The 14,480-nt window shown below is 33.9% G+C and overlaps 6 protein-coding genes across 6 annotated transcripts in view; 1 reads left to right on the top strand and 5 right to left on the bottom strand.

Moving 5' to 3' along the window:
* Positions 1-14,480, bottom strand: part of LOC118265550 (gamma-aminobutyric acid type B receptor subunit 2) — a 185,905-nt gene that overhangs the window by 140,373 nt on the left and 31,052 nt on the right. The gene's annotated exons all lie outside the window — the stretch shown is intronic.
* LOC118264996 (arrestin domain-containing protein 17-like) lies at positions 903-1,940 on the top strand. Its single transcript, XM_035577679.2, has one exon. The coding sequence runs from the start codon at positions 903-905 to the stop codon at positions 1,938-1,940; it is 1,038 nt and encodes a 345-aa protein (XP_035433572.2).
* On the bottom strand, positions 4,947-6,083 carry LOC118264999 (arrestin domain-containing protein 5-like). Its single transcript, XM_035577680.2, has one exon. The coding sequence runs from the start codon at positions 6,081-6,083 to the stop codon at positions 4,947-4,949; it is 1,137 nt and encodes a 378-aa protein (XP_035433573.2).
* LOC118264990 (arrestin domain-containing protein 5-like) lies at positions 7,466-8,281 on the bottom strand. The gene has a single exon (XM_035577672.2). The coding sequence runs from the start codon at positions 8,279-8,281 to the stop codon at positions 7,466-7,468; it is 816 nt and encodes a 271-aa protein (XP_035433565.2).
* LOC118265000 (arrestin domain-containing protein 5-like) lies at positions 9,643-11,083 on the bottom strand. Its single transcript, XM_035577681.2, has one exon. The coding sequence runs from the start codon at positions 11,001-11,003 to the stop codon at positions 9,909-9,911; it is 1,095 nt and encodes a 364-aa protein (XP_035433574.2). The 5' UTR covers positions 11,004-11,083; the 3' UTR covers positions 9,643-9,908.
* Positions 11,681-12,862, bottom strand: LOC118265001 (uncharacterized). The gene has a single exon (XM_035577682.2). The coding sequence runs from the start codon at positions 12,860-12,862 to the stop codon at positions 11,681-11,683; it is 1,182 nt and encodes a 393-aa protein (XP_035433575.2).

Here is a 14,480-nt window from a genome sequence, read left to right as displayed (position 1 = left end):
GCATGAGTCATTTCTGGATCTAATAATGATAATCTGAACTGATACAGTTTAGATTGGCGATTATACAATCGATAACAGTAGTAAATAATAGAAATCGAATCTGAAGTAGGAAATTATCTTACTATAGGCAGAGACTATCGAACGCCAATTGCTATGAATCTTACATACCTCTTTCGCTTCATCGGCAGTCATCAGTTTTATACGTATATTATGCTATATAATATTATAAATTCGATTGTGTATAAGTTTGTGTGTAAGCTTAGTACATAATCATGTTAAAAAATAATTTCCATATTTTTGTAGATTAAATTATTTTGAAACAAACTTGTTTGTTATTGATATGCGAAATAAGATACAAAATACTTTTTTAGGCTGAGAAATAATATTTATCCATGAAGAAAGTACTAAGAGGAGATGCCATAATGTGATTGTGCACTGTGACAAAACAAATGGGCCCTGCCCAATGATATTATAATTAAAAAGTTGTAAAGATAGGTTATAAGCACTCAGAAAGTGGCACATTAAAATGTGAACAATTGTCAACGCATTTGAAACATGAAGTATTGGAAAATAGAGAGGGGCGTGGCTTGTAACATACCGCGCTCCCTGTAAAGAGTTACTCATAATTCTAAAGGGAAATCCAGTTATGATATCTCCTCTTTGTATATGATTCATAATTGTAACATCTATGAACACATGAATGCACTAAAGGAATTGAGTTTCAGTTTCAGTTAGAGATAATGGAGATTCAAAATCATTATCAAACATTATGTTTGTTTTATCTACTGACATTGTTTCATTATCATGCTCTCAGCGTGATAAACCAAAACTCATGCCAATCTCTCAATACGTTTGAATAACTGTAAGTGTGCAAACGTAAACAAAATAAGTCTATGTAATAAATGAACATTATAAAAAGAAAGACAATTGTGAAGTTAACAATGGGTGTATCTTGCCAAATCCAACTTAATAAGCCACCAGAAGATACTTTCTGCAGTGGAGAAGTGATTTCTGGAATAATTAAATACTCACTCGACGAACCAATGGAAATAGAAAGGATAATTGTCTCCCTAAAAGGTATGGGTGATTTGACTTTAATAAAACGACACAATAAAAAACATAGCACATATACAGCTGAAGAAGTTTATGTGGATGCTAATGAAATAGTTCAAGAAAAAAATTCGATAAAACCTGCTGGTAATTATGAGATCCCATTCAGGTTTAAATTGCCAGAGAAAATACCACCGTCATTGAAGTATGAGAAGATACATGGACCCTACTGTGTGTTTTGTAATATAAAATATTATATTCGAATAAAATTTGATAATACAGGATATAACCAATCCAAATATTTTCGAAAGAAAATCGCTGTAATCTCAACAATAACCCCCAAATTGTCAATGGAACCCGTGATATATGAGGAGAAGAAAAAGTTGCCACGTTTGTTCAGGAGTAAAATTAGTACAGTTGCAATAAAAGCAAATATCCTTAACTCAGTTATCCCTAACGATGGTAAAATCGAAATTGAGTCAGAAATCAAAAATGATTCTTATGTTAAAGTGAAAGGAGTTGAAGTTAAATTGATGGAAGTCTACACAGTCAAGCCTAAAGGATATGGAGATATAAAATTTTACGATGATGTAATGAATTGTGAGAGCAGAACTTCGTCTATAAAGAGTGGAGCGACCAAAGTCATACCTCTAGATCTGATTGTTCCAACAGATATATTATCTTTGCAAAACTCTAAGATAGTATCGAGAGATTACGTGGTTAGTATAACAGCTCAGCTTCCGATTCCTTTTAGGAATGTCGTTTTAGAGATACCTGTGCAGATAGGGGATCATACGTTGGTGAAACCTTCGGAGATGACTGGAACTTCACCAGCTTACTTTGAAGCAATGGGCGAAAAAGAAAGTAGAGTTGATGATGGCAGTGAATAAATTTAAATAAATTTAATAAAGAACAATAGGTTGCAACTCATTGAAGCCATCTCAATTGAGTTGAAAGAAACTGATTTACTATTTTTTCTGTATTTAATCGGTTTGATATGAAAGGTGTTAACATTGTTCTCAAGTAAGTGACATTGTATGTTTTTATTGAGAATAAAGTTTCTTCAAACTTTAACCTAAAACCTAAATATGTTCATTAGATTATATTAGAGTTTATCCAGTGGATCTTTATAAGAGTGTTTGTTACTTTTTTAAAGAAGTTAATGTTTATCTTTTTGTGTGTGATCTAGTAATGATAGAAGAGACAAATCCTGAGTAAGTTGATAATAAACGTGTATCTTTTTTTAATAGTGCTGATGTAATTATTTACAATGTTCATGATATTAGTTTGACTAAATAAGTAACCCACCTCTGTAAACTAATCATACTAAAAATAGAAATATGTAAGTTGATTTGTTTGGATATTTCTACATTAATCACGCCGAAACTACTGAATGGATTTCAGGGTATGAGCTGATTTGGGTGATAAGATAGGATTTTTTATCCCACGGGGACGTAGGTAAAACCGCTGGTAGAAGCTAGTTTAACATAATTTAAGGTATTGCTCTTTTAAGAATATTTCTTTTCTCTTTGTCTATAACACTCTTGTCAATCAAACCTATATTTAATTTTGATGTAAAATAAGATTAAGAATTAATTGTAATTAGTCACATAATAGTAACTAGGTATGGATTTTCAATCTGATTAATAAATGTTATTGATAGTGTTGACCGTTGGTTTCATTAATTATACATTCCTATATCTAATCTTACGTACTTGTTAGTCAAGTTTGTTCACCTTTGTAGTCCACAAAGTTGTACCTGTTTTAGATAGTCGACTGGTTGAGTCCGATATTTGGGTTGGACAAAAAGCACTAATGTGTTTGGCCATTAAGAGATCATAAGACACCATTAATAGTAGTTTTGAAAACAATATCTATATCTAGCTTTGCTTTGTTAGTCGATAAGCCGGTAAACGAGCAGACGGATCAGCTGACGGTAAGCAATCGCCGCTGTCCTTGGACACCCGAAACACCAGTGGCGTTACAAGTGCGTTGCCAACCTTTTAGAGGTTATGAATTTAAGAGCTGTTAATTGAAGGGGGTAATTGGGGCTCCGGTAACCTCATTCACATAACGAAACACAACGCGAGCGTTGTTTCACGTCGGTTTTCTGTGAGGCCGTGGTATCTCTCAGGTTGAGCCCCATTCGTGTCAAAACATGGCTCTTCCACACTTTAGCTGCAGTTATAATATGGATATCTCTGGTTGGAGATTTTTGTTGTCAGTAATCTTTGGGTTTTCCTTAACACCTACTATGACTTTCATATTTTTTTACAGATAATAAAGGCTAATTAAAAGTTCATCAACTTGATGGTTATCAGCTGTTTTGTCCAGTGAAGATTATCGTATTATGTTATCTAATCCATGTTTTATTTTGGTCATTATACTATGTTTATCAAATTTCAAATAAACTTATCGTTAGTAAAATAAATATCTGGTTGAGTCATACGAATGTCATTTTTCTTTTGATGGTTGCTAGTGGAATTATCAAATAGAAGATCTTGATCAGTTAAAAGTTTTATGTCACTATGATAATGATGAAAGAAAATATTTATCTTAGATGCTAGATCTTAAATTCTGTGCCTTTAGTACGGGTTAGCTTTACGTTTAAAGTAATCGAAACGAGAGTGCCTTCGGCGCTCTGTTTGGCCCAATTGAATGAATTTTATTAACCAATCACAGCACTGAATGCGCTCTTGTTTTGATTGCTTTAAACGTAAAGCAAACTCGTACTAAGAATATTTATTGGCCGACTCGAATATACCAACCAATCAGAGCGCATAACTCGCTCGCGTACTGCGTTCAGGGGCCTTAGTCTGCTATTACAATTGTGTCAGGGACGGAGCTATACAACCTACATAGCTCCGTCCCTCTCTCACTGCTCAGTGATCGACCATTCTGACACAATTGTAATAGCAGACTAAGGCCCCAGGACTGTTGTCTTATGTCACGAATTTTTGGTCCAACTGAATAATCAGTTATATACGATGCTGATGACACCTTTTCAATCAACATGAAAGGTTTTTATCAAATATAACAAAATGCTTTTTGAAAATTTCAAGTACGTTACTAATATAAAGAATATGATGATTCATAATATCATTTAATCTAAATTACCTGTCATTTGTATAGATAGCGGTTGTAATTTATTTTTTGTTTTGATACAATACATAGATATTTTTCCAAAATGCAGTGATAGCATAGCGACCTTTGGATCGATGATATCGTCCCGTACTTAGAGTTATTTAATGATTACTTAAGCTGTTCCTCAGAAACAATTTTATTCCAACCATTGCTAAGGACTGGGTTAAGTGACAATTAAATGACTCTGAGTACAACAGTTAGCTAAACAGCTTAATTTAACACGGGCATATAGAGAACCAAAAGGTACGCAAGGAATGATATACACATTAGAAACTCATGGGTAAGTAAAGAAATTGAAACAATCGCTAAGTATATTTAAAAAAGGAACATAACCAGTGAGTCAGAATTGAGAACAACCTATTTATGGTAAGTCGGTTAAAAAGGAATGAATATTAAAACTGGTTAAAACTATGTACTAAGATTTTCTTCAACTTCGTAACAGTTAATGCAAACAAATAGCATTTAAGCGATAATAGAACATATAATAAAAAAAGTCAATATCTGGCTTATAGACATAATATGAGCTTTAATGGACAACACAATAGGGAGGCATGAAAACTAAAACAAAAAAATATCCATGAAAAAAAAACACAATATATTTAATTTAAATGCTAACACATGGCTAAAACTATCTGATTACGATTAGTCTATCTTAAAAACACCAGTCTATCTTTATTTATTTTTATATTACTGATATTGTTACTTTATCTTTATTTTCTTTTGTCCTTTCTGAGTAAAAGTTATTCGGCTTGTCACCTGGCTTGCAGTTCATTATTGTGATTATGATACTTATCAAAATCATCGTTGTCTTCATTTGTTTCAATACAATCAATTTGTTTTTCACCAAGTCTTTCATTGTTAAATGTAACTATTTCTTCACCATCGTCATTTAAATTTTGCTTTTCATATTTAGTAGAAGCTTCCTCGCTTTGATCATCGTTGTTAGGTGCAGACATTTCTGAACAAGATGGTTGTTCTCTATTGTATTGGTAGTACATTGCAGCTGGTGGTATAAGTTCATGTTTTCTTGGCCCAATAGCCACTGGTATATCCAACACAGCATTGATGTGAGGAAAAGGAACTTTAGCTGTAAGCCTGATCTTGTATTCACCCATCATTACTTTTGTATGTTGTATGGAGCATAAATTATGATATGTTGGAACCACACATACCAAATTTGCGACTCCATTTGCAGCTACAGCTGTTATTGTACTCGTATTCTTCACGCTTTTTTCATGAAATTCTTTATTATTACAGCTTGATACATAAGTCAAACGTTTGATAAGTTCAGTTTTTATAAAAACTTCTACATCTGATCCATTGTTTACTGTAAGTATCATTTGGATATTATCACCAGGACTTACACAAGTTTTGATTATTTCTCCTTTAACGTGAATTTTATTTTTAATCCTAAAAGAGAGGTTTTTCTTCAAAGCAAATATCATTGGTTCTAGTGAGCATGGGTTGACGTAACTACTCACAGGTATTTCTACATCAAATTCTTTTTTTAACGTAGAGTTTGCCTTCACGAATGTCACGGTGATTTTGTATTCAATGGTGCACGTGTCATTGTTAAAAGATGGCGGTATATCAATAGGCAATATGAATCGGAATGGATATTCAAAACCACCTAATATAAAATCATCTCTATTTGGTAATATATCAACTGTCTGGTTCAAGTAATTCTCTTCATTTCTATAATAAACGGTATTTTTATTTGAATCAGTTTCTGTCCACTCACATTGTCCTTTTCCCAGAAAGCACATGGTTATACTTCTGTACTGCGTTGGTTTGTCTATGAAGTACTTCAATGTTCCCGTCACCAGTCCTCCTGCCTTGAAGACACCATCTTCAGGTCTGTCCAATAATATCTGACACATCACTCCCATGATGCAAAAATTTTGAGAACTGTACTACACTTTGGAACGAGCAAATAGCTTCACTAGAGGTCTGACCGGCAGACAGACGTTATTAATATTATTATATTTGCTTTGACGTTCGAAACTGCCTTCCTGGTCTATTTGAAATTAATAATTTTTACTTTGACTTAGACTTTGAGCAAATGACTGCACTGTGACACTGTTGTATATTGTACTGAGTCATACGGGTAGAGAAAAATACTTTTATTTAGATACAATGTTATCTAATTATTATATTGATATGATATAGTCAGTTTGACATATCACAAAATGTAATTCATTTGATAAGAATGTAAATATTTCTTGGTAATTTGTGTTACTGTATCAGTCTGTTTGTTGGTTGAGGTTCATGTTGTTGGGTTACTTCCCAGGTCGAATAAAGCTTTATAGAGCTTTTATTTTACGAAAAACTTAAAAATAGTGAAAATTACTTCTTTGGCAACTCCGGAAATTGATTATACTGGACTGGCTATAAATAGTACGCTATCAATAGGTGTATACCTCTTATAATATGGTTTTTTTATGGAATAGGTGGCAAACAAGCAAACGGGTCACCTGATGGTAAGCGATCAGCGGAGCCCATGGACACCCGCAACACCAAAGGAGCCACAGGTGCATTGCCGGCCCATAAAACAGGAGTACGCCCTTTTCTTAAAGGTTTGTAGGTTCGGAAATACTGCTGACTACCACAGTTTTGCTGTGCGCGGCAGAAAGTTTTGTGAGAAGCGCCCAGGAATGGTGAGAAAGGTTTTTTCTCTGATAATAATAAGGTAATCACAAATTAGACGTACACACATTAATTATCTTGCATGAACGTAAGTCACAGATTACTATGAAGTAAAGATATCAAAAATCGAAGTTTTCCTCATTGAGAGTAATTTACCTAATAATGATAATTATTTTCTTCAAAATTAACCTTATTTACTGTCGAGATTTTAAGACTAATACAACTGTATAATAAATCTCAGGGACCATTTAACAGACCAATGCAAAAAAAAAACATGTTTGTCTTTAACTATATTTATTTTTAATAACAAGTAATCGTATTCGTATGCACAGATTTAGTCACGTTATCTCAATTTCTTAGAAATATATTTTTACCGTCGAAATAACTTTTACTACATCACATTAGTTGTCGTCTTGTTTATCAGGTCGTACAAAATAATCCAGTTCTTCATTCAGATTTTTAAATATTATCTTCTAACCATCATTTTCTAAATGTGTCTCATCATCTTCATTTAAACCTTCTTTTTATTCATCTTTAGAATCATTATTCCATAATTTTCAGAGTCTTCCATATCTTGTATCTCTCTTGTTGTGTTCACCACCATTGATGTTTTCCTTGTCATCCGTCAGTAAGCTACTGGCACTGTTGCTATATAATCAGGCATTTTTGGTCCAATAACTACTGGTATATCCAAACTAGCATCACGATGTGGCCAAGGAACTTCAATTTTAAGCCTAATTTTGTATTCACCAATCATAACTCTTGAATGTTGCACAGAACACAAATTTTGATACGTTGGAACCACACATATTAAATTTGAAACACTTTTAGCAGCTACTGCCGTCTTCGTAGTAGTATTCCTAACGACTTCTTCTCTATTTAGTCTGCGATTAAGATTTGATATGTAAGTCAAACAAAAAATAAGTTCTGTCCTTACAGATACTTCTACACTTGATTCGTTATTCACTGCAATAGCCAGTTGGGTGCTGTCACCGGGATTTATACACGTTTTACTTATTTGTCCAGTTATATTTATGTTATTTTTTAATTTAAAAGAGAGCTTCTTGTCCAGACTTAGCTTCAATGGCTCCATAGAAAATGAGACTACGTAACTCGTCACGGGTATCTCCACTTCAAATTCTCTTTGTGCTATCATAAAGTTTGCTTTTACGAATGACACTGTGAGCTTGTATTCTATGGTACAGATCTGATCCCTGAACGATGGAGGTATATTGATAGGCAGTTGGAACTGGAATGGGTATTCGAAGGCGCCTGATATTAACTCATCTTTACCCAAATTTATACTCATAATTTGATTCGTGTAGTCTTCACTGTTCATGTGATAAACAGTACTACTGTTAGTACTAGTAGTAGTGGTGATAGTATCACTTCTACTTGCATGATCTGTCCATATACATTTTCCTCTACCCACAAGGCTCATGGTGATTCTTTTGTATTGTGTTGGCTTATCTATGAAGTACTTCAATGTGCCTGTCACTAGTCCTCCCGCTCTGAATACGCCGTTTTCGGTTGGGTTCAGCAATATCTGACACGTTACTCCCATAATGTGAAAATTTTAGGAATTGTAGCAGCAAGCGTCTGTTCTGTAGCACTGTGTAAAGTATACTGAGTCATTCGCATCAAATCGATTTTCAGGAACGATTTTATCAGATTGTTGTATACTACGTAATTTAGATAGTACGTATCAATTGACGTATGGCAAAAAGGAAGATATTATTTTTTGATAAATTATTTTAGTTTTGTTTGGAATTAAAATGTGAATGGTTTTCGGTGCAATTGCTTTTCTAAATGTGTTGGGTTCTCCATATTCGAGGTCAAAGTTTAGTTATAAATAAATAAATAAAAATTTATTTATTTCTTCTTCTTCTATTGTTAAACTTTTTGATTTATTTAAAATCATAGTCTGGAATTGTGTCAACAGATTTGCGCTTCTATTACATGAGTACTAAAGTGTAAATTCTATAAAATTCCACGTAAATCTATTACATAAAAATAAGTCGGGTTTTCCTTCCTGACTATAACTCCAGAACGCACGAACCGATTTTTACGGTTTTTTATTCGTTGGAAAGGGTTCGGGCTCCGTGAGGTTTATAGCACAGAAAATTCAGGAAAAAACTTACATTGGTGGCGAAACGGAGTTCGCCGGGTTTGCTAGTTATGCTATAAATATCACATTGTACAAATAACTATTTGTTTAATTAATAAAAGGAACCGCCTTAAGGGAACCTTACGTTTTCTTCTCTATAACGTTATCTGAAGTTTAAAAAATACTAAAACGGTTTAACCAAACGCGAGATAATTGCACACAATCATATGTACAGGATAAACTGCGAGCCTCTTTTGGACTCGGTTAAAAATGTATGGATAATCGATTCCGTGATAAGATGAGATAAGATATCGAAATATCATCAGTTTATCTATCATTCATACGTAATTTTTAACGAGATTTTCCTCATGAGGCCCGTTTTTGACAATAGCCGATATTTCTTTGCCTTTGAGTAACTGTTATACTTTATGAAATTAGGATCGACAACGGCAATAAGATTAAAAATATCATTCTAAAATCATGCTTTTAGGAAAATGTAGCTAAACCAATTAAATGTTGTTAAATGGACTGGACGATTAGCGTGGTGGCTGGACAATCTACTGCGTTTGGCTGATTCGATTCTCACATGGAGCAAATCTTCATTGGACTTACCTAAATTCCTTTATAAGGTTCCTTGGTTGAACATGTATTAGGGATCCATAAAAACAAAGAAACAGATTTTAAAATTACCTATATTTATCGTCGTTACATTATCACAACATTATAATAATTATTACGTACTTAAAAAAATAATTATTATATCTACGAGTATCATAATCAGAAGTTAACGTTATCTTCGAATTTTTACTTAATTGGTAAGTAATTAATATACAGTACAGCAGTGGACGAGAACAAGCTGATGATGAATGAAAAAAAATTTGCCTCTAACTTGGGACAAATTCTTCCTTATCTCATCCTTGGTCTAATTTTCCTTCACATTGTTACTATAACATTTATGATGTTAGATTTTTCCTTTATTTTCTTGATCATTATCTTTATCCAGCTCTTTCTTTTCGTTCTTGCTAGAGTCTACTTCTTCTAATTTTGTAACATCTTCGCCATCATTACCTTTGTCTGTACAGTTGTCTTTTTGTGCAGATATGGATGAATACGGTGGTGGCTCTTCATCATTCTGATTATAAACCACAGTTGGTGCCAAAAGCTCATGTTTTTTTAAACCAATAGCCACTGGGATTTCTAAAACAGCATCTATATGGGGAAAAGGAAGTTTAGCAGTAACTTTGACTTTATATTCACGTACCAGAACTTTAGTATGTTGTATGGAATATATATTTGGATATGTCGGGACCATACGAGCAAGAGTTGTGACACCATTAGTTGCTACAGGTTCCATTATACAAGTATTTTTTACGATTTCTTCAGCAACTTTCTTGTGTTTACAACTTGATATGTAAGTCATACGACTAACAAGTTCGGTTTTAACAAATACTGATGTACTTGAATCATTGTTCACTGTAAGTGTCATTTGGAAGTTATCACCAGGAGTTACACACGTTTTCATTATTTCGCCTTTGATTTCAATTTTATTTGAAGCTTTAAGAGAAAACAGATCTTTCTTTAAACTGAACATCAGTGGCTCCAATGAACATGGGTTCACGTAGCTGGTCACTGGTATTTCTACATCAAAATTCTTATTCGTTTTCATAAAGTTTTCTTTGACAAATGTTACCGTGATTTTGTATTTAATGCAAGAAATCTTGTCTTTGAAAGATGATGGTATATCGACTGGTAGTAAGAACTGAAATGGGCATTCAAAAGCACCTGATAGCAGATCTTTCTTGTTTGTACCCAAATATACATTGACTGCTTGAATAAAATATTCTTCACTGTTACTGTAATCAGTACTATCATCATCATCAGAATTGGAATCACTATCGGTCCACTGACATTCTCCTTTTCCCACAAAACTCATAGTAATCCTCCTGTACTGCGTTGGTTTGTCTATGAAGTACTTCAACGTCCCTGTTACTAGTCCTCCAGCTTTAAAGACACCATCTTCAGTTCCGTCCAATAATATCTGACATATCACTCCCATGATATTTATTTTATTACTAATATTAAAGCGACTAGCGACAGCGCAAAATCACTATTAAAGGTGTACTAAGTCATTCAACGATAACTCGGCTTTTATATTCAATAAAATCGTTATCTTAATCCTTTTTTATACTATTATTAATTAATGACGTGTTACTTTAGATATGACTAGAATCTCATTATCAATGACAATAAATATTGTATCATAAAGATGTACCACACGTCGGCGGGCTCGTCTTGAGTGATACCACGTCGACTATAGAAAAAAAGAACAGCGTGATGCAACTCTTGTGAGTTTTTTAGCCATGTGCGTGAGGCTGTAGGAGGCTCAATCCTTTACCCCTAAATGCCGACAACGCACTTGTGGCTTCACTGGTGTTGAGGTTAAACTATGTAATATGTGTAGGAATAATAATTGGGATATGAATTGAAAGACAATAAAAATGGTAGAGTATAAAATATATTTATAATTTGTCATCAATACAGATTAATATCACAACATATTATCATATAAGTATTACTCGTATTACCATAATATAAGCCCTAATTCTCGTTAATATTTCTGCTTGCTATTTATTCCATTGTTTTCATTTCATCTAAGGGACATTTGGAAGTTCCTTTATTTGCATAGACAGTGATTGACTGTGAAATTAAATTCATTTGGATGTGTTTTGTCCGTCACCTGGATTGTGCCTCTTTATTATGCCAACCCTTATCATTATTTTCTTCATCGCCGCCATCTTCAAATTCTTTGATATCAAGTTTTTCTAATTTTATTGCATCGTTTACATCGAAATCTATTTCATCATCTTCACTTGATTCTTCTTTTACTATTTCAAAATTTCTAGAATCTTCCTTTTCTTTTTGCATGAAATCGTTTTTCTCATCTTTATTAGCAAAAATGTCATTGTGTGGAGCGATTGATGAACATGAGGGTTGTGCTCCATCATAGTGATAGGAAACTGTGGCTGGTATTGCAAGCTCATGTTTCCTTAGGCCAATAGCTACTGGTATATCTAACACAGCATTGGAGTGGGGAAAGTGGAGTTTAACAGTAACTCTGACTTTGTATTCCCCTCTCATAATTTTAGTGTGGTTAATAGACCTTAAATCTTGAAACGTTGGCACAACACATATCAGATTTGCGACGCTATTGGCTGCTACAGAAGACATTATGCTGGCATTTTTTATCAACGGCTCAAACTTTTTCTGATGTTTGCAACTTGATATGTAAATCAAACGATTGACAAGTTGGGTTTTTATAAATATTTCTAGATTTGTGTCATTGTTCACTGTGAGTGTCATTTCAAAGTTTTCGCCTGGACGTATACACGTTTTAGTTATTTCACCTTTCACTTCAATTTTATTGGAAGGTTTAAAAGAAAATAAGTTCTTCTTCAAACAAAACATCATTGGCTCCAGTGAGCATGGATACACGTAGCTGGTCACAGGTATTGCTACATCAAAGTTTTTTGGTTTCCTGGTGTTTGCCTTCTCAAATGTTACAGTGATTTTGTATTCTATGACACAAACATCATCTTTGAACGATGGAGGTATATCAATGGGCAATAGGAACTGGAATGGGTATTCAAAAGCACCTGATACAAGCTCTTTTTTATCTGTATTCACATATAAATTAACTATTTGATTCGTGAATTCTTCACTGTTGCTGTAGTAACTGGTTGAACTTGACGTGCTTTCGGTCCACTGACATTTTCCTTTTCCCAGTAAGCACATGGTTATACCTCTGTACTGCGTTGGTTTGTCTATGAAGTACTTCAATGTTCCCGTCACCAGTCCTCCTGCTTGGAAAACACCATTTGCAGTTTTGTCCAATAATATCTGACATATCACTCCCATGATGACAAAATTTTGGTAACTGTAAGAGCAAACGACTGCACCGTGGCACTGTTGTAAGGTATACTGAGTTAATTTGGCAAACACGTATTTTGTTTTATAATCGGACACAATGAATGTTATCAAAATATCATATAATATACTGCAAACTTAGATGTAGATTTGTTGCAAAGTAAAATAGATCATTTTTACATAAAAATAAAGTACACTTTAATAGGATTCGATGTTTGTCTTTTATCTACATCGATACATTCACTGATATTGATAAGATAATTATGTGTTTGACGTAATATTGTATGTCATGCTGACGTGTAACCCCTAGTAGACAAATAAATTAAATTGGAGTGTCTGTTTGTAATATTGAAATAACCGCTTTTTACTAAATGCATAATATGAATATACATATAATTCATAGACCAAAATAAACGTATTTTATGTATGCGTGCAATAAAGTATAAATAAATAAATAATATTTTATTAATATATTTGTCAGTCTCTCTATTTGTTCTAGCTAATCTCTAGTTGGGCCGACTTTTATATAATTTTCATGGGATAGGCTGTCATGATCATCTTATTGTAAGCAATCAGCACCACACAAGGGTGACGCACGTCTTCCTAAGGGTATATTGTAACAGGCGGCGCACCTTGAGGGGCAAGTCTATTAGAAGACCCCGGTGCCCCTTATATGTACTGGGAGTTAGTTCCCACCAGCGTGGTTTTAGTGAGGTAAAAATCCTACACTCCCTAATCTTTGATCCGAAAAGTTAGGTGCATTTTCGAAGGTATCTCCGGGTCACCAAAAAAGGGGTTGGTAGTCTAAGATATATTCGTAGTCTAGTCTATCGATTGTACTTTGTACTTAAGATAAAGGTGTGAGTCTATCTATGTATAACGTAGTGTTAAGGAAAATACCACCTTAATATCGTTGATTAGATACTTTAATGCCTTAATCCGTTTATCAATATCGAACAAGCTGATTCATTTACATGTTTTGAACTTTATTCTTTTAGAATTTCATCATAAATCAACCTTTTACACCATTCATTTTACACAAATAACATGTACGGATATACAATAATCGAAAGATAGCGTTGGAGTAAGTTAAAACTAAATGTGTTAAGTGGTCCACTTTCATTAAGCATCGATAAAAATATCGATAGCTTCTAAATAAAGCTATACCTATTTATTCAGACTGCCTCGTTGGTGGAGTAAGTGAATCACCAAGAGATAGACATGAGACTTTAACACAAACGGTGAAAAGTAGGTGTACAAATGGCATTACGTGCCCTAATGTGCACCTCTGCCTTTCGTGACGATGATGACATCTTATAACAGTATTATTACATAAATAGACACCATGGTTTTCACTTCATTCTGGTTCAGTTTGGTAAAGAGTAACCACTCTTTATCAATGATGAGTAACTAAATGCAGTAGGAGCTATGGCATTTCGCCGCAAAACCAGCTATTCAAACGCAGCTTATACGGAGCTATTGTAGATTACTCGATTAGTTACTCCGTGTGTAGACAACCAACTAAACTCGTACATTGGTTGTGAACCACTGTTTTTTAAGAGTGGAAAATCATCTAATGACTTCCCGCCTTGGGTGTGGCGAGAGGGAG

This window comes from Spodoptera frugiperda, chromosome 28, assembly GCF_023101765.2.
Source record: "Spodoptera frugiperda isolate SF20-4 chromosome 28, AGI-APGP_CSIRO_Sfru_2.0, whole genome shotgun sequence".
Classification (NCBI taxonomy): Eukaryota; Metazoa; Arthropoda; class Insecta; order Lepidoptera; family Noctuidae; genus Spodoptera; species Spodoptera frugiperda.
The sequence above is the reverse complement of the archived record's forward strand: the minus strand, read 5'-3'. Positions and strand labels throughout refer to the sequence as shown.

Bases quoted from the DNA above. Each gene is read 5' to 3' on its own strand.
- LOC118265001 (XM_035577682.2), bottom strand. From the start codon at position 12,862: ATGGGAGTGATATGTCAGATATTATTGGACAAAACTGCAAATGGTGTT.
- LOC118264996 (XM_035577679.2), top strand. From the start codon at position 903: ATGAACATTATAAAAAGAAAGACAATTGTGAAGTTAACAATGGGTGTA.
- LOC118264990 (XM_035577672.2), bottom strand. From the start codon at position 8,281: ATGAGCCTTGTGGGTAGAGGAAAATGTATATGGACAGATCATGCAAGT.
- LOC118264999 (XM_035577680.2), bottom strand. From the start codon at position 6,083: ATGGGAGTGATGTGTCAGATATTATTGGACAGACCTGAAGATGGTGTC.
- LOC118265000 (XM_035577681.2), bottom strand. From the start codon at position 11,003: ATGGGAGTGATATGTCAGATATTATTGGACGGAACTGAAGATGGTGTC.